The sequence below is a fragment of the Scyliorhinus torazame genome, chromosome 6 (assembly GCF_047496885.1).
Source record: "Scyliorhinus torazame isolate Kashiwa2021f chromosome 6, sScyTor2.1, whole genome shotgun sequence".
In the NCBI taxonomy this organism is placed as follows: domain Eukaryota; kingdom Metazoa; phylum Chordata; class Chondrichthyes; order Carcharhiniformes; family Scyliorhinidae; genus Scyliorhinus; species Scyliorhinus torazame.
This window is the reverse complement of record NC_092712.1, coordinates 62,852,212-62,879,290: the sequence shown is the minus strand read 5'-3', so window position 1 is coordinate 62,879,290 and position 27,079 is coordinate 62,852,212. Positions and strand designations below refer to the sequence as shown.

The 27,079-nt window shown below is 48.3% G+C and overlaps 1 protein-coding gene across 1 annotated transcript in view; it reads left to right on the top strand.

The window, feature by feature from the left end:
* The window catches only part of adarb2 (adenosine deaminase RNA specific B2 (inactive)), a 1,014,773-nt gene that overhangs the window by 809,834 nt on the left and 177,860 nt on the right, over window positions 1-27,079 (top strand). The window contains 1 exon segment of the mRNA XM_072508292.1: window positions 10,356-10,524. Within this exon segment, the coding sequence (XP_072364393.1) occupies window positions 10,356-10,524 (169 nt within the window).

Here is a 27,079-nt window from a genome sequence, read left to right as displayed (position 1 = left end):
CAGGGGTGGACTCCGGGAGCGGCTCACCCTGAGCTTCATTCCTGCGGACTGGTGTGCCGGGTGGAAGGGAGCGCGGGAGCCAAATGGGCGCGGGGGCGCTGGGCATGGGAGAAAAAGCGGGGTACAGCACGGGGGGTACTGTGGATGTAATGGTGGCGGAGCCTGCGGGCACGAGGTCTCGGAGGGAGACGGTATCCTGTCGACCATCGGGGTGCTCAACATATGCGTAGTGCGGGTTTGAGTGCAGGAGCTGGACCCTCTCTACTAGGGGATCGACCTTATGGGTCCGAATGTGTTTCCGGAGGAGAACCGGACCCAGTGTCATCAGCCAGGGTGGGAGCGAGGCCCCTGAGGTAGTCCCCCTAGGGAAAATAAACAAGCGGTCATGAGGAGTCTGGTTTGTGGCCGTGCAAAGGAGGGACCTAATAGCATGGAGCGCATCGGGGAGGACTACCTGCCAGTGGGAAACTGGGAGATTCCTAGACCGTAGGGTCAGTAGGACGGTCTTCCAGACCGTCGCGTTCTCCCTTTCCACTTGCCCGTTTCCCCGGGGGTTGTAACTGGTAGTCCTGCTCGAGGCGATGCCTTTACTGAGCAGGCACTGACGCAGTTCGTCGCTCATGAACGACGAGCCCCTGTCGCTGTGGACGTAGTTGGGGAAACCAAACAGGGTGAAGACACTGTGCAGGGCTCTGATAACAGTGGGGGTGATCATATCGGGGCACGGGATGGCAAACGGGAAACGGAAGAACTCATCAATAATATTGAGAAAGTAGGTATTGCGATTATCCGAGGGGAGGGGCCCTTTAAAATCGATACTGAGGCGTTCAAAGGGCCGGGATGCCTTTACCAGGTGGGACTTATCTGGTCGATAGAAATGCGGTTTACACTCCGCACAGATCTGGCAGTCCCTGGTCATGGCTCTGACCTCCTCGGTGGAGTAGGGCAGGTTGCGGGCCTTGATATAATGGGCGAGCCGGGTGACCCCCGGGTGGCAGAGGTCGTCGTGGATAGCCTGTAGTCGGTCCTCTTGCGCACTGACGCATGTGCCGTGGGTCAGGGCATCTGGGGACTCGTTGAGCTTCCCAGGACGATATACTATATCGTAATTATAGGTGGAGAGTTTGATTCTCCACCTCAAGATCTTATCGTTCTTGATTTTGCCCCGCTGCGTATTGTCGAACATGAAGGCTACCGACCGTTGGTCGGTGACAAGGGCAAACCTCCTACCAGCGAGGTTGTGCCTCCAGTGCCGCACGGCTTCCACGATGGCTTGGGCCTCTTTTTCGACTGAGGAGTGTCGAAGTTCAGAGGCGGTGAGGGTGCGTGAAAACAACGCAACCAATCTGCCTGCTTGATTGAGAGTGGCGGCGAGAGCGACCTCTGATGCGTCGCTCTCCACCTGAAAGGGGACGGACTCGTCCACCGCGCGCATCGCAGCTTTGGCGATGTCCGCCTTGATGCAGTTGAAGGCCTGGAGGGCCTCGGCTGCCAGAGGGAAAAGGGTGGCTTTAAATAGTGGGCGGGCTTTGTCCGCATATTGGGGGACCCACTGGGCGTAATAGGAAAAAAATACAAGGCACCTCTTGAGGGTCTTGGGACAGTGAGGGAGAGGGAGTTGCAGGAGGGGGCGCAGACGGTCAGGGCCGGGCCCTAGAACTCCATCTTCCACGACGTAGCCGAGGATGGCTAGCCTGGTGGTGTGGAAAACACATTTCTCCTTATTATAGGTGAGATTGAGGGTTTGGGTGGTTTGGAGAAATCGGTGGAGGTTGGCGTCGTGGTCCTGCTGATCATGGCCGCAGATGGTGACGTTGTCCAAGTACGGAAACGTGGCCCGCAGCCCGTACTGGTCCACCATTCGGTCCATTGCTTGTTGGAACACCGAAACCCCGTTCGTGACGCCAAAAGGGACCCGGAGGAAATGGAAAAGGCGGCCGTCTGCCTCAAAAGCTGTGTAGTGCCGATCCTCCGGATGGATTGGGAGCTGGTGGTATGCAGACTTCAGATCCACCATGGAGAACACGCGGTAGTGAGCGATCTGATTGACCATGTCTGCAATCCGGGGAAGGGGGTACGCATCAAGTTGCGTAAACCGGTTAATGGTCTGGCTGTAATCAACCACCATCCGGAGCTTCTCCCCGGTCTTGACAACCACCACCTGAGCTCTCCAGGGGCTATAGCTGGCCTCTATGACTCCTTCCCGCAAGAGACGCAGGACCTCAGACCTAATAAATATTCTGTCCTGCATACTATATTGCCTGCTGCGAGTGGCTACTGGCTTGCAATCAGCAGTGAGATTAGCGAAGAGGGAAGGAGGGTCGACTTTCAGAGTGGCTAGGCTGCACACAGTGAGTGGGGGCAGGGGTCCGCCAAAGCTAAGCGTCAGGCTCTTGAGATTACATTGAAATTCGAGCCCTAAAAGGTGGGGGGCGCAGAGGTCTGGGAGCACGTACAGCTAGAAATTAGTGTACTCAGCGCCCTGTACCGTTAAGGTTACCGTAGTGCACCCTCGGATTTGTACCGAGTGCGACCCGGAGGCGAGGGAAATTGTTTGTTGCGCCGGAAATATCGTGAGCGAGCAGCAGCTTACCAGATCTGGGTGGATGAAACTCTCAGTGCTCCCGGAGTCGAACAGGCAAGGTGTCTCGTACCCGTTAACCCGGACAGCCATCATTGAGCTCTTGAGGTGCTTAGGTCGCGACTGGTCCAAGGTGACTGCGCTGAGTTGAGGGTAACCGGCAGCGTGGTCAGCTGTGCTGGGGCGGTCCCCAGTGACTGTCCGAGCAGGTCGTACACGTCGAGCGACGTAGCAGATGGCGTCAAAGATGGCGGCCCTCGTTGATCAAGTGTGGCGGGCGTCGAGGAAGATGGTGTCCAAGATGGCGGCCCCCATGGATCGCATGTGGCCGGCCGCGTGGGGGAGGATGGCCAAAACGGCGGCCCCCGTGAGTCGCACGTGCTGTGCGGAGTCGGAGTCGGCAGGCATGCTGCCACATTGCGAGGTCTGCGGGACTGAGAGTCGGTAGTCCGGGTCTGAGAGTTTGCGTGCTTAGGTTTGGCGAGGCAAACCTTGGCGAAGAGCCCTTTTCGGCCGCAACTGTTGCAGTGCGCGTTGCGGGCCGGGCAGTGCTGTCGAGGGTGTTGAGGCTGGCCACAAAAATAAAAGGCAACCCCCCATGATGAGCGGGTGGGCGCGCAGCACAGGCCTGGGGTAGTCTCTGGTCGGGAGCCCACGAGGGGGTTGAGTGTTCGGCCGGAAATGCAGTGAGGCTCTGGAAAGCGACCTCCAGTGAAGTCGCCAGTTTCACCGCCTCATCCAGGTCCTGGGCCCCTTTCTCGAGCAGTCGCTGCTGCACGTAATTTGATCTGACCCCCTCAACGTAAACGTCTCGGACGGCGAGCTCCATGTGCTGAGTGGCCGTAACGGCCTGATAGTTGCAGTTGCACGCGAGGGCTTTGAGGTCACGCAGATAGTCGTCGAGTGACTCCCCGGGGCGCTGGCGTCGAGTAGTGAGAATATGTCGCGCATAGACCTCGTTCATAGACCGCACGTAGATGCGCTCGAGGATTGCGAGAGCGGTGGTATATGAGGTGGCCTCTTCGAGTTGCACGGAAATGTGGTGACTCACCCGTGCGTGGTGGAGACTCAATTTTTGTTCGTCCGTGACGGATGGCGTCGGCAACGCGGCAAGGTAGGCCTTGAAACATCGCAGCCAGTGTGAAAAAAATTCCTTCACCTCCGCAGCCTGTGGATCGAGCTCCAGTCTGTCAGGTTTGAGGGCTGACTCCGTAATCGTTTTTGTTCAGATAGTTAATTAAATTGATGCGACCATCAATTCACTCAAGGACTCGTGTCGGAGTAAAACAGTGGTTTTAATTAACTATCACTTTGCCTGCCTGCGACTGGTACATACTGAGGACAGTCCCACAGGCCAGCTACTTTTATACTCCTTCAAAGGGGCGGAGCCATGGGCTGAGCCCGTACATGCTCCAACATCCTCCAACATCTCCCCCTGGGGTGAAGTCATACAATGGCCCACAGATAAAACCCACAGGGTTAATAACATAGAACATAACTGGTGAATTAACTGTATTTACATTCACCACAACCCCCAGTTAATGTTAATAAATTGTTTATAGCTTCAGCTACAAGTGTTCTTGTAATATAAACCAGGCCATCCGACAAGAACATTACAGTTGGGAGCTGGGGTGGTCAAGGATTGTTTTTTTTTTTGAAGAGAGGGATCATCAGTGTCAGTTCAAATCACAGAATGATGCATTATAAGATTGGCATCTGGGAAAACGCTGATCACTGCAACTGCAAGTAAACCAATGGACTTTGGACCCACTTGGTATAATAATCAGACTAACCGAATATTTCGAATGTATTTCACACCTCATCAGCACACTGGAGTCCTCTTTTCACATTCGATTTCAGAACCACAATCCTTGGCCTCCACGCTTATGGACAGCCAAAGCTGCATCGGCAAAATAACCCCCTTCGGCACCTGGCTACAAGCAGACGTACGGCCGTTTATTTTTGTCCCCTTTCCGGGGTTTCGTTTGACAATTCCTGGCGGGTTTAATTGCGTGTGAGTCATCTTTAAGAGTCTCATTTGGATTTTGAAAGTCCATCTTCCTCTTGCGTGCCGCCGTTCAGCTCCGTGTGGACCTGTCACAGCTCAGCCGGAGTTTTTCTCACCTCGTTGTTGGATGCGACAATCACGCTCGCCCTGAGAGTGACTGGGGAGACTGGGCCTGCTCTGCTGCACAGCAGGCGGGGCGATGCGCTTATCCTTCTTATGATTGTGGAAATCGAGACGCCGATTTCAGCATTTCCCTGGAAAGAGAGGAGGGAATTAATTTGATGATTCCCAAAGTAGTGAAGAGGTGTGAAGCACAGCCGACTGGCTGACTATGGCAGGTAGAGCAATACGAGGTGACTGACTTTTTGAATGACAAACAGGTGGCCATAACTTAATCATGGACCTCAACTTAACTCCCAGAATTAAGGCAAGTCAAACAATGTGCAGTAAGGTACTGTCTCCATCGCTTATCCCAGCTTCTCTCCGTGTAATTCGCGTTCCATCTGTGTGAAAAGCTTTAGCTTTCTTTTCTTCACTGTTGTTGATAGCACGGATTTGTGGATCGCTGTTGAGTAGAGAGGGCAAGACCATGATGATATCCCGTGAAACCCATGTGTTGAAAGGGGCAGTGGCAACATGGATACAAAAGTAGCTATAAGGGAGAGAAAGCAGAGAATCGGGGTGAACTGTTGTTTTCCATATTTTTTGTTTATCCAATTAAGGGATGTGGGCGTCGCTGGGCTGGGTCAGCATTTATTGCCCGTCCCTGAGAGCATTTCCTAGTCAACCACATTGCTGTGGATCAGGAGTCACATGTAGGCCAGACCAGGTAAGGACGGCAGATTTCCTTCCCGAAAGGACATTCGAGCGCCAGACAATCAACAATGGTTTCGCCTTTTTTAGACTTTTAATTCCAGATGTTCATTGAATTCAAATTCCACCATCTGCCTTGGCGGGATTCAAACCCATGTCCCCAGAGCATTACCCTGAGTCTCTGAATTACTAGTCCAGTGAGCACTACCTCGCCACCGCCTCCCCCTTATACCGACCCCTGGAGAGCCCCACTGCATTTGAGGGAACTAATCCCCTTTAGGGAAGGAAATTTGTTGTCTTTTCCTCATCTGGCCTACATGTGACTCCAGATCCACGGCAATGTGGTTGACTCTTAAATGCCCTCAGGGATGGGCAACAAATGCTGGCCCAGCCCAGCGACGCCCACATCCCACATCCCATGAACGAATGAAGAAAACAAAAACTGCCATTTTTGAGATGACCTGGACTTGGGCACTCAGGAGCATTGTTTCAAAGCGGCAGAGAGCACAAAACTTCAAGATGTGGTAAACAGTGGGGTGGTCAGCAGCAGACCTCAGCAAGACAGTGGCAGATTGGTGCGCGGGAGGGTGGGACTAATTGGATCGCTCTTTCAAAGAGCTGGCACAGGTGTGATAAGCTGAATGGCCTCCTTCTGGGCAGAAAGATGCTGTGGGGTCTCTAACACTGTGCATGCTGTTGGAGTAAAGACCCGCCTTCCTTCCACATGTTGAAATGAGACCCTCCTGCACCACACCACTTAGCAACCCAGAATCTGCGATACTCGGCACAGCTGGCAGATCACGAGTCGCTCGTTATTAGGACGGAAAGCTCTGATATGACCTCTCGTCTGCAACGTGAGTGTCACGACTGCCGCAGTGCCGGACCACTTGTTAATCCTTGGGTATGAAGCAGGACCATGCTCAGTTTCCACTGTACCAACCTCCTGGAGTGGAAGGCGGGAAATAAGCTCAGCATCCATTGTTGTGCTTTTAGTTGTGCTTGAGAATAGTCTTGAACCAATAACAAGAAGAGAGCAGACTGCCACCTACAGGACTCAACCCTTAACTACAATTCAAATTCTTTTGAAAATGAAATGAAATGAAAATCGCTTATTGTCACAAGTAGGCTTCAATGAAGTTACTGTGAAAACCCCTAGTCGCCACATTCCGGCGCCTGTTCGGGGAGGCTGTTACGGGAATTGAACAGTGCTGCTGGCCTGCCTTGGTCTGCTTTCAAAGCCAGCGATTTAGCCCTGTGCTAAACAGCCCCTTTTTGATCATTTGATCACAATAGAGCACCCTTCAGGTGGAAGCTAGATAAGAGGAATGGATGGCAACTCCAGTCCTTTAATGCACAGAACAGAATACCTCAGGCATCTTTGCTGAAAGAGGAATTACAACCATAAGGGATTTTCCACTTCTGGTCCCCATGTTAGCCAATATAGTAAACAGTTCTCTCTCTTCAGATGTTGCCCATCTTTCCTCAAAACCTGCCGTGATCACCCCTCTCTTCAGAAATCCAACTGCTGACGCCCACCATCTTTGCAAGCTACCACCCCATCCCAAACTGCATCTTGCCTCTCCAAAGCTCTTGAATGTGTTGTTACCTCCCAAATCCTTAGGACCATAGAAAAATGACGGCACAGAAGGAGGCCATTCGGCCCATCTTGTCCATGCTAGTCGAGGACACCCAGGTGCCCTTTCTAATCCGTTCCCATCTTTCCCGGACCTCCATGTTTCAATCCCTACAATCAAGCTTCCACCCCTGTCACAGGACCAAAACGGCGCTTACCTAAGTCTCAAATGACATCTTATGTGACTGTGACAAAGGTAAACTTTCGCTGCTCACCCTTCTCAATCTGGCCACAGCCTTTGACAGAATTGACCACACCATCCTCCTTCAACACCTCTCTACTGTCGTCCAGCTGGGTGGGACTGCACTCGCCTGGTACCATTCTTCTCATTGTAGCCAGAGAATCGTTTAAATGGCTTCTCTTCCTGGCCCTGTACCATTGCCTCTGGTGACCGCCAAGGATTTATGATTAACCCCTTCCTATCTACATGCTGCTCCTTGGTGATATTGTCCGAAGGCACAACATGTACATTGACAACACCCAGTTCCACCTCTCTCAGTTTCTCCACTGTTGCTAAATTATCAGACTGCTTCCGGAATTCAGTACCAGATTAACAGAAATTTTGTCCAGCAAAATATCGGGGAGACTAAAGTCATTGCGCTGGATTCTCCAACCCACCGTGCCAGATTTCTGGTTCAGCACGGCGGCGGGATGCTCCGTTTCGCCGGCTGGTCAATGGGGTTTCCCATTGTGGGGCAACCCCACGCCGTCGGGAAATCCCCGGGCTGCCGGCAAAACGGAGCATCCCGCTGGCGGAGAATCCAGCCCATTGTTTTCAGTCCCTGCTCCAAACGTGTTTTACTAGCTACAGGTTCACTTTCCTTCTCAACAGTCTGAGAATAAGCCAGTGTGTTCACAACTTTGGTGTTACGTACGGTCCTGAGATTAGCTTCTAATCTCACATTGATGGCATCACTGAGACCACTTATTTCCACATCTGTATTATTGCCTAACTTCATCCCTTTCTCAGTCATCTGCTGCAGGGATCCTCAGTCGTGCCTTTGTTACCTCAAGACTGGACTATTCCAATGCACTCCTGGCTGCTATCCCATATTGTACACTCTGTAAAATTGAGGTTGTCCAAAAATCTGGTACCCCTGTCTTAACTCGCAACAAATCCCATTCACCTATCACCCCTGTGTTACCTGACCTATGTTGACTCCAAACCCATGAATATCCTCGTGACGGGGTATTCTCAGGAGGCTTGACAGGGTGGATGCTGAGAGTTTTTTTTTAATGGAACATACAGTGCAGAAGGAGGCCATTCAGCCCATCAAGTCTCCACCGATCCACTTAAGGCCTCACTTCCACCTGTAACCCAATAACCCCTCCTAATCTCTTTTTTTTTGGTCACTAAGGGCAATTTATCATGGCCAATTCACCTAACCTGCACGTCTTTGGACTGTGGGAGGAAACCGGAGCACCCGGAGGAAACCCACGCACACACGGGGAGAACGTGCAGACTCTGCACAGACAGTGACCCAGCAGGGAATCGAACATCGAACTCTAGCGCTGTGAAGCCACAGTGCTATCCACTTGTGCTACATTGCTGCTCTAAGGTTGTTTCCCCTTGTGGGACAGTCTAGGACAAGAGGCGATTATCTCGGAGTAAGGGGCCACACATTTAAGACAGAGATGAGAAGGAACTTCTTCTCTCATAGTGAATCTGGGGAATTCTTTACCACAGAGGGCTGCAGAGGCTGGGCCATTTAGTATGTTCAAGGCTGAGATAGACAGTTGTTTAATCGGTAAGGGAATCAAGGGTTATAAGGATAAGGCGGGAAAGTGGAGTTGAGAATTATCACATCAGATCAGCCACGATCTAATTGAATGGCGGAGCAGACTCGATGGGCCAAATGGCCTGCTCCCATGTCTTATGGTCTTACAGGTCTCGATCTCACCTTCCTCCTTTTGCTCCTTAAAACCAATGATCACCTGATCTAGCAACTCCTTACATGGCTCAGTGTTATATTTCTGCTCCTGTGAAGCATCTTGCAGCACTTAATTCCATGAAAACAGCTTCATAAATAGAATTTGTTGTTGTTATTAAACTATTGAAATCAAATGACTTGACCCGATCGTGAAAGAATTTCAGTGATTAAGCTCTGAGTCTTTTCTGGGATAAATTGACTTCGAGTCGCGGGATCCTCTGTGGGTGTGATTGCTCCGGTTGCTGTGAAGCTGGAGATTAGAACATGCTCTGATTCGTGACTCCGATGGTGCAAATTAAGACCAGGGCGAAAAAAGGAATTGGAATGAGAAGCTTAGGAGCGCAAATCCTGAAAGCTCTGCAATCTCCACAGAGAATGTTACAGATAGTTCATGTATCTCAGAACAGGCGTTTAGATTGTCCCCCTGGTAATGCCGGAGACCAGAAATTTGTGCTATAGTGACGGATTTAGAAACTATCCACGAGAGGTTAGGGTGAGATGTGCTGTCAAGGTGCAGAAACCGGTCTTCCATTGCTAACTTGAAAGGTTTTGAAACTCAGAAACGGCAAGCCTTTAACCCCTTTAGTGAAGCTCCTTTCGCTGATCATTTTACCGAAGGTGCCAGAATGGGTACAAAGCGGCTTCTGTTGCTCGAATTATTGAGGAGGAAAAGTTTTCACTTTCTAAATTCTGCGAGCAGAGGAGAGCCACGAGGCCGACCCCGAGTGTTAGCGGTCTGAGTGATGAGGACAGGCTGGAAAAACTCAGGTTTTTTAAGTCTTGAAAGGTGGCCTTCGAGCTGTGATCTTATGGAAGTATATAAGATAGTCAACGGGAGGAAAACATTTTCTTTGAAGTAACTTGGAACGAGGGGAAACGTGTTTAATCTAGGAATGGGGAAAAATTCCAGCTGATATCAGAAAGTTCTTCGTACAATGAGTGGCCAATACATGAAGGGACCCTCTGGATAGAGCAGTGGAGAGAAAAGGGCATGTAATCATTTAATACACCAATTGGATACGGCAATGGGGAACTTTACACATTTCTGGGTGGATGAACTCAGAATGGCCTCCCTTATCTGTAATTGTCTAGTGATTAGAAACTCGAATACACAGACGAAAGGACTCCAGCAGCAATGTGTATTGATATCTTGAATGCATTCAAGAAGAACGTTCCGTTTTTTGCTCGGAATACAAAACAGTAGAAGCCTTCACTTATGTTTGTCCCTCGAGTGGCCAAAAGGAAAATTCCACAGACAGTGCGCACTAAAACAAAAATAAGCCATTTTATCTGTTGCTATTTGGCAACCAGTTCAACTGAAATTAAGAACAGTCACGTCTGCGTATATTGGTTAAAAATAAGCACTTTTTTTGCTGTTTCCCCTTCCAGGTCTGAGCATGAAGGAGGCCCAGGTTGTTGCACTGTCAACAGGGACCAAATGTATAAACGGAGAATACATTAGTAACCAGGGTCTAACGCTTAACGATTGCCATGCTGAAATTGTGGCACGGCGCTCTTTTCTTCGCTTCCTTTACTCTCAGCTGGAACTACATTTAAGGTAAAGAAAGACAAAACCTGCTGCTTGTTGTTCATCTTAACGCTTTGCTCGACCGGCAAGTCCAGATGAGTAGTCGCCCTTCCTCAAAACCCAGCATTAGTGTTTCCTCAACCTCGATTTTAAAATTCTCATCCTTGTTTTCAAATCCCTCCGTGGCCTTGCCCCACCTCATCTCCACACCTCCTCTATGCTCCCCAACGCTCCAAGATTGCTGTGTTCAGCGAATTCTGGCCTCTTGAGCAAACACAATTTTAATTGCTCCATCATTGACAGCCAGGCCTTCAGCTGCCTATGGGCCCCAAGCTCTCAAATTGCCTCCCCAAGTTTCTCTGCATCCACTTCTCACTTTCACTCTTAAGACGTTCCTTGAATCTACCACTTTTGAATAAGCTTTTGGCCTTCTGCAGTATTATGACATCATGTCGTCCGATGTCAAATTCTGCTTTATAATGTTTCTGTGAAGGACCGTGGGATGTTTTATGTTAATCTATCTAAATGTTATGTTATGCTATCTAAATGCAACTTGTTGTTAGTGTTGTCTGATACACCAACATGACTACTTATTGGTTGGAATTCTCCGGCCGTCCACTGGCGGTGGGATACTCTGATCCCACCCAAAGCGCAGCCCCGCCCCTGGGTTTCCCGATGGCGTGGGGTGACTTCAACGGGAATTCCCATTGACAGCGGCGGGAGCAGAGAATCTGCCGCCAGCGAATGGTGCCCCGCCTCCCGCTGCCAAGAACTATGCGACTGGGAGGCCAGAGAATCCCACCCATTGTGTGGATGAGCCTTAAACAGATTTATATTCCATTCAGTGCATCTTTGACTAGGGGAGGTTTTCGCTGTTTGCCTAATTTAGAAGCAAATTCAAGCTTGTGACTAATTGGAATGATCTAGATTCTGATGGCCTGTCAACAACTAGCACCCCCTCCACTCCCCATCCATCGCATTTCATCCTTCCCGCTGCAGTATGCTTCCCATCCCCCCAGCCCCATCTTCCTACCCTTGCATCACATACCTGCCTCCTCTGTCACCCTGAGGCCTGGGGCCTACTATTTTCCGGTGGCAAAACCAGTATTTTGAGGTTACAATATGATTTTAAAATAATCTTTTTACTTGCCTTATTACGGACTTGGGAGGAGGGCCAAATCCGGCCCTCTGGGTTCCACATTAAATTGTGGCCAACCGTCACTCACCCCAATACCTCACTCAGTTGCACTGCTACCAACCCCAGCCCTTACCCATTTTGACTCTGCTAAAACAACGCAAAATTAATTGTCCATTTATCCCTTTTTAAAATCTATGATGGCTTCATTTGATCCTTACGAGAAATTATTCTATGTTGTATTAACTCTCCATGGAAATAAATTTAGCTAAACCTCTCTCCTCAACTCTCGTCTTGACTGTTCTAAACTGAAGATCGCCCATTGCTGCCTCCCTGTTATCACCATGAATGTTCTTCATCATTCAAAAATCCTCTCAATCTCCTTTTACCTTTTGCTGCATGCTCCAGTGGAAACAGTACCAGCGTCTCATCTTCCCTTATAATCATGGAAAAAGATACAGGCACAGAGGGAAAGAAGTTCAAGCACACAAGGGCGGAATTTTAACTCACAGAAAATGAATGTGTTGGGCTCCTGTCAGAGTTGAAATGCAGGAGATCTGAAATGGGATCCCACGTCCAGTTTTAATGGAGGAAGCGGTGATAGTCAAGCAGCTAACTTGCCCAAGGGATGTAAGCTGGTCATTTAAATATTATAATGAGGCAACGTACCTCCACCTTAAATTAACAGTCATTCTATTTTGAACTCCAGGGGCAGGGTTTTCCAGGCCTAAGGGAATCAATAACTTAAAGGAAAGAAGCAAGGTTTATGGAGTAAATAGATTTACAGCAGTGCTTGTGGGCCAGGGGGAGCAAGAGTGTTTCCTTAAGTGCTGATAAGCTGCCCAAATTAATCAACTCACCCACCCACCATGCAAATGGTCAAATGCTTCCACCAACCGCCATTGGAACCAAACTTGACAATCATCCAGCCCCCACCCAAGACCACTATTGGACCCCAACTCCACACCAACCTCATCCCCATGATCTGAAGCCTCTTTTGAGCATCCTGACCCACACCACAATCTGAACCGCACCTCCATGCGAGCATCCACTCTCACCCATCTAGCTGCTCTCATAGGCTTCGGGCTTGTGAAATAGGCTTCCTGTTTGGAAAATGCCAGCATGCCAGGGAGGCCCCGGGCACCTTCTAGTGAACATTTCAATCACCTGGGCTCAGGTTTCCCACCTGTTCCTGTATTTACAAAATGGTGCATGAGTTCGGGTGAGCGACCGGGTGGGAGGATGGACAAAATAGCACAATTTACTTTTTTTTGTACTTCTGTGAGCAAGAAGGGCTCCATGGATCAGCTGGTTGTCATGGTAACCTTTCCAAGGCTCGAAACAGCAATTTTCCAGCTTCCTTTTTCTCAGCAATATGTATCTAATTTCACAATCAGGAGAACATTCATGTTTACACATCAACACTTTATTGTACAGAAATTTCCAGCGACCAGCAGTTTTAATTTTTTATTATTCATTCGAGGGATGTGGGTGTCATTGGCGAGGCCAGCAATAATTGCCCATCCCTAATTGCCTTTGAGAAGATGGTGGCAAACTGCCTTCTTGAGTCACTGCAGTCCATATGTGGGTACACCCACTGTGCTTTTAATGTTTTGCCGGCTTCAGTTTGGAGAAACAAGAACTTTAACCAAAATCTGACAGATTTGTTTTTAGAGAACTGAGGTTAATGTATGAAATTGTAGTATTGAATAGTCTGTAAATACAGCATTCCCTCCTTAACTGGTCTGTCGATAGCAAATGCTCTTTTCAAATAGATTGCTCCTTAATTAGATGATCTACAACAGAAGAACGAAAACGCATTTTATTACGATAAAAAAATATTGGGAGGATAAATAATTTACAAACTATTTTACTTTCTCTTTCATCCAATCAATTAGGGCACATTTCACAGCCAAATTACTAATGATGGTGGAAAGATTTACAAGTAATTTTGTACAAATTGATGAGTAGACCAAGAGGTTAAAACCTGGGTACTGTAATTCCATTGGGAATAGCAAGAAGACACCTGTTTACACCACCAACTTTGAATATCTATAAATAAAAGAGCATTTTCTTCCCTCATCCCAGATACTCCATCCACGTTCACATTTGAAAGTTAGAGTGATTTTTTAAAAAAATGTGTTCACATGGGAGACGCAGGCTGTGCCAGCATTTACTGCCCACCCCTCTTTGCCATTGAGGGGCAGTTAAGAGTCAGCCACATTGCTGTGGATCTGGAGTCACATGTAGGTCAGACCAGGTAAGGACGGCAGATTTCCTTCCCTAAAGGACATTAGTGAACCAGATGGGTTTTTACAACAATCGACAATGGTTTCATGGTCAGCAATAGACTTTTAATTCCAAACTTTTATTGAATTCAATTTTCACCACCTGCAGTGGCGGGATTTGAACCTGGGACCGCAGAGCAGTACTCTGAGTCTCTGGATTACTAGTCCAGTGACAATACCACTACACCACCGTCTCCCCACAACATCAGACGTCTTTAACCCAGATTCAACCCAGAGGGCTGGATTCCTCCACCCCGCCCACCGCAAGATCGCCACGGGCAAGATATGGACAATGGAAAAGTCCATTGACCTCGGGTGGGATTCTCCGGTCGCCGGGCGGGCACGGCCGGAGAATCCCGCCCAGAGATACTTCTTTATCAAGGCCAATTTACACATTACCAAAGATGACAAACTCGGAAAAATATACTTACCAACATCAAACCTGTTACTCAATCAACCCGAAAGTTGTCATGTAATATAAAAACTCAAAGTTCTTGAAATAATCAGCAGGCTAGGCAGAATCTGTGGAGACAGAAACAGAGTTAACATTTTGAATCCAAAATGATTCTTGTTCAAAATTCCCACGGATGCTGCCTGGCCTGCTGACATTTTCTGTTTTTATTTCAGAACTCCAGCAACTACGGTAATTTGCTTCTGCAAAATTTGTCCGAGGTGGTTTGGTCACAGATCTTGTCATTTGTGAAGCTTCTCCCTCCATCACACAGGTGCCCTCGCAACATGGACAAACTTGTTTCCTAGGAGACAGCTCCAGTCCAAATGTCAGATTTCAAACTTGGGAATGGAGTGCTCTAGAGCAAGAGTGCATGAACAATGGGCCACTTGCAGTCCCCAAATCCTAACGATCCAGCCGTTGAAGCCGAGGCAACTCATTTGTTGTACTGGATTATCCGGATGCAAATAGAGCAGCAGAATGCACTGTAAAAATTGTTGAGCAAATTGTTAAGCAAATGCTCGATACAAATTGGATCAGTTGTCATTGAATCTGAATGATGAATGTTTTGTTTGTTTATTGTGACACACTTCATACCATTACCGGTAGGACACCAGATGAATTATTTCTTAGAAAACAGGCTAGAATTAGGTTTTCATGATTTATTTATTTTTATAATCTTTATTGTCACAAGTGGGCTTACATTAATACTGCAATGAAGCTATTGTGAAAAGCCCCTATTCGCCACATTCCGGCTCCTGTTCGGGTACACAGAGGGAGAATTCAGAATGTCCAAATTACTTCACAGCACGTCTTTCAGGACATGTGGGGGGGAAACCGGAGCACGCGGAGGAAACCCACGCAGCTATGGGGAGAACGTGCAGACTCCGCACAGATAGTGACCCAAGCGGGAATTGAACTTGGGACCCTGGCGCTGTGAAGCGACAGTACTAACCACCGTGCCGCCATAAAACCAACACTCAAGTGGGATCGAACCACCAACCTTTCGATTAGTGAGCAGCTGAACGCACTAACCGATTGCACAACATTACTGAAGCCACATTTAGAACAGTAAATAGAAGTGAACCAATCCAGGCAGAAATAGAGTCAGTCTAGGGGTAAAGCGAGAGGAAGATGTCTGATGTTGAACAGAAAGTTAAGGTAAAAGAACATAAATGGTTGAAGTGGCTACCAGGAAATGTCTGGTCATGATGTTTGGTAATGGAAAGGTTGGGTCTGTACATATAGATCATATAGACCTTCTGAGGTCTACAAAGAAGAAGGGATTGGAAAGAATCAAATGAGTCTGATGAATTGGATACTTAGGATGCGGATAGAGTGCCTAGTTACTCCAGCATAAGTGGTGCCTGAAACCAGTTCAGATCCGAGCCAGAGTCAGTTTTGTGTGATGAAGTGTAACATTCAATTGAAGTACAAGGTCAAAATCAGTCTCTTCAGACCCAGGCACAGATGTGTCAAGGCCCTTCCCCAAATTCTCAAAGTTTGTGTCAAGAAAGTTGGTATCTGATTTGTTATGTTGTAGGTGTAACATAAGCTGCTTCCTTGGGGTGAATTTGACAAAGGAAGGTTCAGACGTGGAGATAACTTCAACACGTTTATTAAACTGTTTACACTTCTATTACTCGGGTTCGACACTACTGCTAATCCTACTATAGCTACCCTGACTGACTAACCAGCTACTGCAATCCACGTGGTGGGTGTAATATTGAATCTACCCTGTGCCTGTCCTCACTGACTGTCTCCACTGGAAAGAGGCAGATCATGTGTGTGGTGTCCTTTATATATGGGTTGGTGTAATGCCCCCCTGTGGCCGTGTCACCTCCGTGTGCATCGTGATTGTCCATTGGTCGTCTCCTATCTAACTGATCTATTGGCTGAGTGTGTGTGTGTGATGTCTTTGGTGCTCCCTCTAGTGTCTAGCTAGCCTCCATGTATTTACATTGATGCACATCTCCACAGTATCTTTTAGGCTAAGTTGGATTTGTAAACAAATGAAAACAAGGAACGTTTGTAAGTTGTATGGATTTTGAATATTGTGTTACTTTGTTTCATTAAGGAGAGAGGAGCGTACTAGCACCCTCTTGTGGCCTTTTACCTATATATGTGTGTAAATGAAAACCGGAATAAATCAGTTTATTTGGGTATTTGTTTTCCATGTGGCACACAGTCTCTTTTGTACTGCAAAGATAAGACACCTCTACCTCTCATTGGTGGACAGATCTTGAAATCAATAGCAGGATCTGCAATTGTCTACAGCTGCGACAATTAGTGGTAACATCGATTTGATGTAATAGGTGGCTGCTTAAGATTCTTGCCGCACTCCTAAACAGTGCAGAATTGTGAAGAGCGGAAGAGTTTTGTGGTTTAAGCTGTGATGCTAAGTCAACTGCAACAATTTAACTGCCAGAATATTGGCAGCTATGGTGTTGATTGGTTATGATTGTCACACTCTTCTCTCATGACCAATAACATTAAAAAGAGATTTATATTTCCAGCTACCAGTTGAAAGAATTACATGACAAGATTTCATGTTTTAAAAAATTTACTATAACGAATGCACTACTGATTAAACACCATTTGCCTTTTAATACAGTGAGAAACATACCCCTTTTAAAGTTATCGCATATCATGATATTCACAGAATCCAGTTCCTTATTTGCCCCAATGTCAAATCTTGCTGAATTCTTGGGAAAGACCTTGGGATGGTTCACTAGATTAAAGGCGGGTGTATAAATGTAATCAGTTGTTGTTGAGTGATACCTACTAGCAAAGGTGACCAGTTGACAAACCATAAAGAACCCGAGAAACCAGAATACTATTGCTCTTGACATGGTGAAAATTCAGACCAGGCTATGTTGATACTAAATGTGTCGATGACTAAGAGATTTCAAGGTGGACGGACAGGGAACTCTTCTAAAGCAGCTGTCTATTCAGTGCCGTTGCTACATCAAGAACTGCCCGGATGACTAGGAAAAACGAAAGCATAACACTCAACCATTGGCAAGCGTGTTTGCAGCTTCCTTGTTCTCGAGCTCCATTTGTGGAACATTTTGTTGGGGCATCCTGAGATTATATCAGGCTCTATGTAAACGTGAGTTTTTCCTTTCTTTACTTGGAGGCAGAAGGAGTGTTATTTGTAACTAAAACTCTTTTATCAGATGGGGGATTTTCTTTGGACCATTTTCTAATTCTACCTTTCAAGCTCACTGATTAACGCCTGACAGTTTTGAAGGTTTGAATCTACATCTGGCTGAAAAGCAGTTGAACGGTAATGAGCTTTGTGCCAAACTTTCCCTCTCACTTTAGTTCATGTCAGGAGCATTCCGCGGCTACCTGGGTTCTGAGATTGCACGTTAGTGCAGCCGATTTGTTTCTGGAGTTGGGGGGGATTGGTATTATGTTGTGGCTTTTGAATTTCTCGTGCAGCAAAAAAGCAAAAAGTGCTGGAAAAGCTTGGCAGATCAGGCAGCGTCTGTAGAGAGAGAAAGAGGTGATGCTTCAACCGCTCCTCAGATGAAGTGATTTGAGCGAGAGCTAGAGTCGGCAATTGGGCCAGATATCCATGACTTACTTTGGTACTTGCCTTGGAAATGTTAACCTGTTTAAAAACCTGAGCTAACACTTGGTTAACCTGGTTACTGATGCCACCTGAATCATTCCCGCCAAGTACTATCCTCCCTCCTCAACACCGCATGTCTTTCCCCCTTGACTGCCCCCAACCACCTGACTATCACCCTCCACCTGGCACAACTACCCCCCGATCCCCGATTACCGTTCCCAACGCGGCCTGACGAGCCCTGAACACCTGACTACCCCCCCCTCACCTCCCTACAACCAAACCAACTACCCCACAAGCTATCCTGGCTGCCCCCAAACCACCAGACTACCCCCCAAAACACCTGAATTCCTCCCCTCAGCCCAACTGGCCAACCACCCACCAACCAAACCTAACTACTCCTGGCCATCTGATTAGACCCCCGCCCACCTCAGACACTCACTCACCAACTCACCTCACCCATCCACCGACCTCATTCACCTACCCAGCTCAAACGCTTTGCTCACCTACCCACTTCACCCACTTGTTCATCCACTTACTCATCCATTCACCTGTTCATTCATCCATTCACTGACCCACACTCATTCATTCAAAGGCTGGACCTTTAAATATTTAGCAGAATACGCAGCCAGTGCCGTTACAAGTGGGCGCGTTCTGTCCTTCCCCAACTTGACTGTGATCCTCTGCACTTCCCCGGGAAACACTGTACTGCCCATTTCTCCTTCAGCGCCACTGACCAGAAGATTCCGGCCAATCATTCTGGGCAGGGTTTTCCGGCCCTTCCCACCGGTGGGATAATCTGGACCCGCCAAAGTCAAAGCCCCCCTGCCCCCAATCACCACCACCCTACCCCCCAGTAGCGGGGTCCCCTGTGACGGGATGGGTGAGCCATGCAAAACCTCGCAGACATCAGTGGGACAGAATGGTCTCGCTGGCGGCCAATGGCGAACCACTTCCGCCACTGGAGAACTGGTTGCAGAGTTGGGGGGGGGGGAACGTCCCGCTCTCTGTTTCTCGCCCCACAGATGCTGTCAGGTTTGCTGAGTATTTCCAGCATTTTCTCTTTTTATTTCAGACTTCCAGCACAAGTGCAGCATTTTGCTGTTGCATTCGTCTCTTGTATAATTGTTTAGTGAAATCTGGTGTTCCTGTAACGCCAATGCCTTGCTGCCAAGTCACCCATTTTCCCCATTGTAACAATGCAGTATTAATGCACAAAGTGCAATCTGGAAAGTCCACTGCCCAACTGGTGGGGAGTAGTTGGTTGCACTCCTTCTGTCTGCTACCTCAAAGTAATGTTGCTGTAAAGTGGCAGTGTGTCTCTTGGCAGCTGTTGTCAACATTCCACTCGGTGTCTAAACATTAAGCAGCTGGATCATCCTGGTGTTTGCATTATGGATTAAGTAAGGCAAAAGGGATGGATCAATTGGGGAGTGATTCCTGGATGGCAGTGAGGTCAGGGGATTCGAACAGGGGGAAGGAGCAACATTGGATGAAAGCCCGTATTCACATTTTAATAAAAACAAAGCTGCCAGCTCATTTACCTGTTAATCATGTTGCTGAGCAGCTCCCACGTTACTGGCTGCCAGTGTGTGTGACTGACTACCAGTGTGTGTGTGTGACTGACTACCTGTGTGTGTGTGTGTGACTGACTACCTGTGTGCGTGTGACTGACTACCTGTGTGTGTGTGTGTATGACTGACAATCTGCGTGTGTGTGACTGGCTACCTGTGTGTGTGTGTGTGTGTGTGTGTGACTGGCTATCTGTGTGTGTGTGTGTGTGTGTGTGACTGGCTACCTGTGTGTGTGACTGGTTACCCCTGTGTGTGTGTGTGTGACTGGCTATCTGTGTGTGTGTGACTGGCTACCTCTGTGTGTGTGTGTGTGTGTGTGTGTGTGTGAGACTGGCTCCCTGTGTTTGTGAATGACTACCTGTGTGTGTGACTGGCTACCTGTGTGTATGTGTGACTGACTACCTGTGTGTGTGTGTGACTAGTTACTTTGTGTGTGTGTGAATGACTACCTCTGTGTGAGACTGACTACCTGTGTGTGTGTGTGACTGGTTACTTGTGTGTGTGTGTGTGTGACTGGTTACTTGTGTGCGTGTGACTGGCTACCTGTGTGTGTGAATGACTACCAGTGTGTGAGACAGGTGGTATGGATTTAAGGTGAGGTGGGCATGCCCGGCTCGGCATGCCCACCTCAGGAGAAAGTGCCTCAAGCGGCGCGATTTTCATTGTTGGGTGCACGTTGGAGTCGGGCACGTCCAGGCACAGATCAGAAACAGCCATAGGAACTGTCAAGGGCCAGAGCTGATTAAAAGGTCTGACTCGGTTCTGTCCCAGCTATGTCCTTCCTCTAGCCCTCACCCTTTACACTCCCTCACTCCCTCCAGACACACACACACACACACACACACACACACAATCCCTGTGCCCATCCATGCCAACCCATGCTGCTCACCCACCCACAATGGCCCTGCAATATTGACAGCACAAACATCCATTAGTTGTTGAAACAGGTGCACACAAGGGAAAACATTGCTAGTTTGACATCTTTATTTTTAGACCTATTTTTTTGAATGGCTCAATGTTTATTTGAACATGTTAAAGAGGTGTAAAGTGCATTTAGTTTCTGGTAAATCTGTTCTGCAACCTCCCTGGGCCTTCATATCCTTCCTAAAGTATGGTGACCAGAACTGAACGCAATAGTCTAGTTGATCCCTGATTTATTAAGTTTCAGCATAACTACTCAATCACAGAATCAGAGAAAAATACAGTGCAGAAAAGGCCCTTCGGCCCATCGCGTCTGCACCGCTGCATGAAAGGCACCTGAGCTGCCAATCCTAATCCCATTTGCCAGCACTTAGCCTCGAATATTAAGACGTGCCAAGTGCTCATCAGGTAATTTTTAAAGGATGTGAGGCATCCCACCTCTACCACCCTCCCAGACAGTGCATTCCAGACCGTCACCACCCTCTGGGTAAAAAAGATTTTCCTCAAATCCCCCTGAACCGCCCACCCCTCACCCTAAACTTGTGTCCCCTCATAACCGACCTTTCAACTAAGGGGAACGGCTGTTCCCTGTCCATGCCCCTCATAATTTTGTACATCTCGATCAGGTCGCCCTTCAATCTTCTCTGCTCCAGCGAAAACAGCCCAAGCTTATCCAACCTCACTTCATAGCTTAAATGTTCCATCCCAAGCAACACCCTGGTGAAACGCCTCTGCACCCGCTCCAGTGCAATCACACTATTCCTATAATGTGACGACCAGAACTGCACACAGTACTCACAGCTGTGGCCTCACCTATTGTTCTCTATGACTCCAACATGGCTTCCTTGCTTTTGTAATCTATGCCATGATTGATAAAGGCAAGTGTCTCATATGCCTTTTTCACCACCCTACTAACTTGCCCTTCTACCTTCAGAGATCTATTTACAAACACGCAAAGGTCTCTTTGTTCCTCAGGACTTCCCAGTGTGGTGCCATTCATTGCATATTTCCTGTCAAATTGCTCCTTCCAAAGTGTAACACCTCACACTTTTCAGGATTAAACTCCATCTGCCACTTTCCTGCCCATTTGACATCCCGTCTGTATCATTCTGTAACCCAAGACTCTCAGCCTCACTGTTAACCATCCGGCCTATATGTGTCATCTGCAAACTTACTGATCCTACCTCCACATAGTCATCTAAGTCATTTATATAAATGATAAATAATAGGGGACCCAGCACAGATCCCTGTGATACGCCACTGGGTACTGGCTTCCTGTCACTAACGCAGCCATCGGTCATTACAGAGTCCTACAGCTCAGCCAGCTTTGAACCCACCTTATCAAGTTCCCCTGTATCCCCTGTGCATTTGCCTTCTTTATAAGTGTCCCATGTGGGACCTTGTCAAACGCTTTGCTGAAATCCATGAAAACTACATCAACTGCACTACCCTCATCTACACACTTAGTCACATGCTCAAAAAATTCAATCAAATTTGTTAGGCATGACCACCCTCTGACAAAGCCATGCTGATTGTTCCTGATCAAACCTTGCCTCTCCCAGGGGAGATAGATTTTCTCCTTCAGCGTTCTATCCATTAGTTTCCCCACCACTGCTGTGAGACTCACTGGCCTGTAGTTCCCTGGCTTATCCCTACAGCTTTTCTTATTGGGACCACATTCGCAGTTCTCCAGTCCTCTGGCACTGCTCCCATGGCCAGAGAAGAATTAAAAATTTGGATCAGGGCTCCTGCAATCTCCTCCCTCATTTCCCACAGCAACCTGGGCCACAATTCGTCTGGACCTGGAGATTTATCCGCTTCTAAGCCTGCCAACACCTCCAATACCTTGTCCCTCCCCATGACAACTTGCTCAATAATGTCACAGTCTCTCTCCCCGAGTTCCACATCTGTCTCCTCATTCTCTTGGGTGAAGACAGATGTGAAACATTCATTTAACACCCTACCAATGTCCTCTGGCTCCACCCACAGATTCCCCCGTTGGTCCCAATGGGCCCTACTTTTTCCCTAGTTATCCTCTTTCTATTGATATACTTACAGAATATCTTGGGATTTTCCCTACTTTTACCAGCTAGAGATTTCTCATATCCCCTCTTTGCTCTCCTAATTGCTTTCTTAAACTCCATCCTGCACTTTCTGTACTCCACAATGCCTCTGTTGATTTGCTCCCCTTGTACTTATAAAAAGCCTCTCTCTTCCATCTCATTGTATCCTGAATATCTCTGGACATCCATTGTTCTCTGGGCTTCTAATTCCTTCCTATTACCCTCGAGGGAACATGTCTGGCCTGTACACTCCCCATTTCCTCTCTGAATACGCCCCACTGCTATTCTGTAGATCTCCCCACCAGTAACTTGTTCCAATCAACCTTGGCCAATTCCTGCCTTATTTTACTAAAGTCTGCTCTCCCCCAATCCAAGACCTTTTCTGCAATTTATTTATTTCCTTGTCCATAAGAGACTTAAATTGCATCATGCAATGGTTGCTATCGCTAAAATGCGTCCCCACCATCACATTAATCACCTGTACGGCTTCTTTCCCCAGAATTAGGTCCAGCACTGCACCACCCCTTGTTGGGCAGCAGAGTGGTTAGCAGAGTTGCTTCACAGCTCCAGGGTCCCAGGTTCGATTCACGGCTTGGGTCACTTCTGTGCGGAGTCTGCACCTTCTCCCCATGTCTGCATGGGTTTTCTCCGGGTGCTCTGGTTTCCTCCCACAGTCCAAAGATGTGCAGTTTAGATGGACTGGCTATACTAAATTGCCCTTAGTGTCCAAAAAAGATCAGGGGGGTTAGGGTGGAGGTGCGGGGATGGGGTGGAGGTGTGGGGATGGGGTGGAGGTGTGGGCGTAGGTAGGATTCTCTTTCCAAGGGCCGGTGCAGACTCGATGGGCCAAATGGCCTCCTTCTGCACTGTAAATTCTATCATTCTATGGACCCTCCACATGTTGAGCTGAAAAGTTCTTGCATATATTTAATGAACTCTGCTCCATCTAAAATTAACCTATTCGTCCCTTGCACTAGATTTCTCCGATAAATATTAAATGCTAAATGCACTAATCTCCACGTTACTCCTCTACTTAGGTAATTACTCTAGTTTTTCAAATTTAGACTAGATTCCCAACCAGCCAATCAGTTCACAGCTTTACTGTGCCGTCACTTTTCCACTTTTTCCCCCCAGTCCCCGATACCCAACAGATGAGTTATTAATACTTACTGTTCCCAAGCTCCTCCTCCCCCAAGTTCATGCTAACTTCGCTCCTTGCTGACTAGTTAGATTAACTCCAATTTCCTATGGCCCTTGTTTGCTTGTCCTTGTTACTACCAATCAGAGCCCTTCCAGATTATAAACTACAAAACCTATTTTCAAACTATAATTGATGAAAGTTGTGAAGACTTACTGACTGACCATTTCTTACCAATCAGCTCTCTCCCTTGTATCCTCAGCTTCAGCAGAGCAAGCTCACTCTCTGAAGATTTGAAAGGTACAAAGCAAGGAGAAAAAGCAAACAGCATCTCTTCACGCTCTGCATCGAATCCCCACTCTGCTTCAAATTCCCAAGTTTAAAGCTTAAACCTCACACTGCCTCTGGCCTCACTCCAGATGTGGCCTCTCTCCCACTGCTCGTGCGCAAAGCTCACTTTCATTTTACAAAGGAACTCAACTTCTTACCTCAATCTAATTGGAAAATAATAATCGCTTATTGTCACAAGTAGGCTTCAATGACATTACTGTAAAAAGCCCCTAGTCACCACATTTCGGCGCCTGTTCGGGGAGGCCGGTACGGGAATTGAAGTCAGCTGTTTAGTCCACTGTGCTAAACCAGCCCCACGTGGAAAATAGATTTGGCTGATTTTTTTTGAAAAGTAGTTTTCAAGAACTTAAAATCGGGTTACTCGTGGATGGTGGATTGATGCTCATGTTTATTTTGTGATAATCAGTCTTTACCAAGTTACCATCCTTAAATCTATCATTTTATCAAATGATATTTTAAAACGCTGGTTCATGGCAGATATTGCATTCGGAGATGTATCAATGAGCTGGAGTGGGAACCCTAAGGGAGTGAAAGATTGCAATATCAAAGTAAGCTCTTTCTTTACAATATACGGGCCCACGTGAAAACAGAAGGCTCCTCTCTCAGGCAACACAAACTAGTTGAAATTTGCACATTTGCATCCAGCATAAATTTTAAGTTCTAACATTAAATTTCATTTCTGGAAAGAGTAGCCTTACCTCCGAAAGGAGGTTAATGCCATACAGGGCGTGTAACAAAGGTTCACCAGACTTGCTCCAGTTCTAGCGGGACTATCTTATGAAGTGTGATTGGGAAAACTGGGCCTGTATTCATCGAATCCCTATGGAGGCCATTCGCACCAATCCTTCGAAAGAGCACTCTACCCATGTCCACTCCTCCATCATTCCCGCCCTATCCCTGTAACCCCATAACCTAACCTGCACATAGCAGGACACTAAGGGGCAATTTATCACGGCCAATCCACCTAACACGCACATCTTTGGACTGTGGGAGGAAACCGGAGCTGCCAGAGGGCACCCACGCAGAGACAGGGAGAAGGTACAAACTTCACACAGGCAGTGATGCAAGGCCGAAACTGAACCTGGGTCCCTGGCACCGGGAGGCAGCAGTGCTAGCCACTGTGCCGCCCCTAGAGTTCCGAAGAATGAGAGGTGGTCTCATTGAAACCGGCAAAATACTTAAGGAAATTGAGTAGATGCAGGTAAGATGTTTTCCTTGGCTGGGGAGTCTAGGGGACACAATTTCACGGAGATGAGCAGAAATGTCTTCACACAGAGGGTTGTGAATCTTCGGAATTAGGGCTGTGGAAACTCAGTCATTGACTATGTTTAAGGTAGAGATTGATGGATTTCTGATTAACAATAACATAAAGGGTTCTGGGATAGTGTGGGTAAAAGACATTGAAGTATCTGGTCAGCCATAACCATATTGAATAGCGGAGCTCAACAGGCTGAATGGTCTGCTCCTATTCCTATGTTTTATGAATTTATACCTGTGTTTAAAAAATCGCATGAAAGAATGTGAAAACAAGAGGAAGCTCAAGTTTGATTCATAGACTATACCAACACTTTCACTGTCCAGCATGATACTCCATGGAAGACGCTCATGGGCTTTGTTGTACACAAACATCTTGGGCGGGATTCTCCCGCAATTGGCGGGATGGCCTGACGCCGGCATCAAGAACAGCGCAAACCACTCCAGTATCGGCCAAACGGAAGTTGCGGAATCCACGCATGCGCAGACCGGCCAGCGTGTTTCCTGCGCATGCGCAGGAGGGTTCTTCTCCGCGCCGGCCATGGCGGAGCCCTACAGAGGCCGGCGCGGAAGGAAGGAGTACCCTCATGGCACAGGCCCGCCTGCAGATCGGTGGGCCCGATCGCGGGCCAGGCCGCCGTGGCCCCCCCCCCGGGCCGGATCCCCCCGCGCTCCCCCGAAGACTCACCTAGCAGGCCTACAAGCCAGCTACCGCCGTGATGGACCATGTCCATTTCACGCCGGCGGGACTGGCCAGAAACTGACGGCTGCTCGGCCCATCGGGGCCCAAACAACTGCCGGGGGGGCCGCTGCCAACTGCCCCACGACCGGCGCGGCGTAAACCCCGCCCAAAAACCGGCGGCGGAGAATACGGCAGCCAGCGCCGCAGGATTGACGCCGCCCCCCCCCCCTGGGGATTCTCCAACTCGGCGGGGGGTCGGAGAATCCCGCCCCTTGTGTGGCTAATACAAGAGCAAAAATGATACGCTTCAGGAGTAATCAGAGTTGGTGATGGGCGTACAAACCAATTTCAGTTTGAGAAGAGAGTGCAGGAGTGTCTTTTGTCCCATGGGCTGCTTTGTGCTGCGGGAGAGACTATAATGAGGATGGTGCAGGTAGAGTTATCATAGAGACGTGGCATGTTGAATACAGATGACAGCACACACATAGCCAAATCAAAGGAAGACCTAGAGATGATAGGAGCCCAGTCACAAAGACACCCTGGCTCCCCCACCCCGGCAGGTTTTGAGGCATGAGGGGATGAATTTGCATAGACGGTATTCCCTCAGGGTTCCTGTCCGCCCTCCCCAGACCGGATGCGATTTTACGGTTGGGTGGGCAGGGCCTCAAGGGGACGTCCGCCCACATTAATGGTCTTAAGTTGCCACTTAAGGGCCTTTTCCCACCCAGACTCAATTTTCAGGCTGGCGGGCGGCCAATGACTGAGGGTGGGAAATGGCAAAAGTCCTCATTCTCAATCTCAGGGAAGGGGGGTGCTGGCTCCATTGGAAGCCCTCCCGACAGGAACTGAAGACCTCCACACCTCCCCCCACCTGACCCTTGCCTATCGCACTTGCAACTCCTCAGGGCAACCCCTACCTTCCCCTCCCCAGGACCAATCCACTCATCCTGACACCGGCTCTCTGCACTTCGACTCAGGCATGGAGCTACAGTTCCTCTTCCGGCCACTGCTGTGCCTCGATGGGCTGGAGATTGGTCAGCCAGTCATATTGGCCAAAAGCTCTCCAAGGCGGGACTTTCTTCCAAGTCAGGACAGAAATCCCGCCTGCTTCCAATCAACACTAATCAGAGTGTGAAATGACAGCAGCCTGT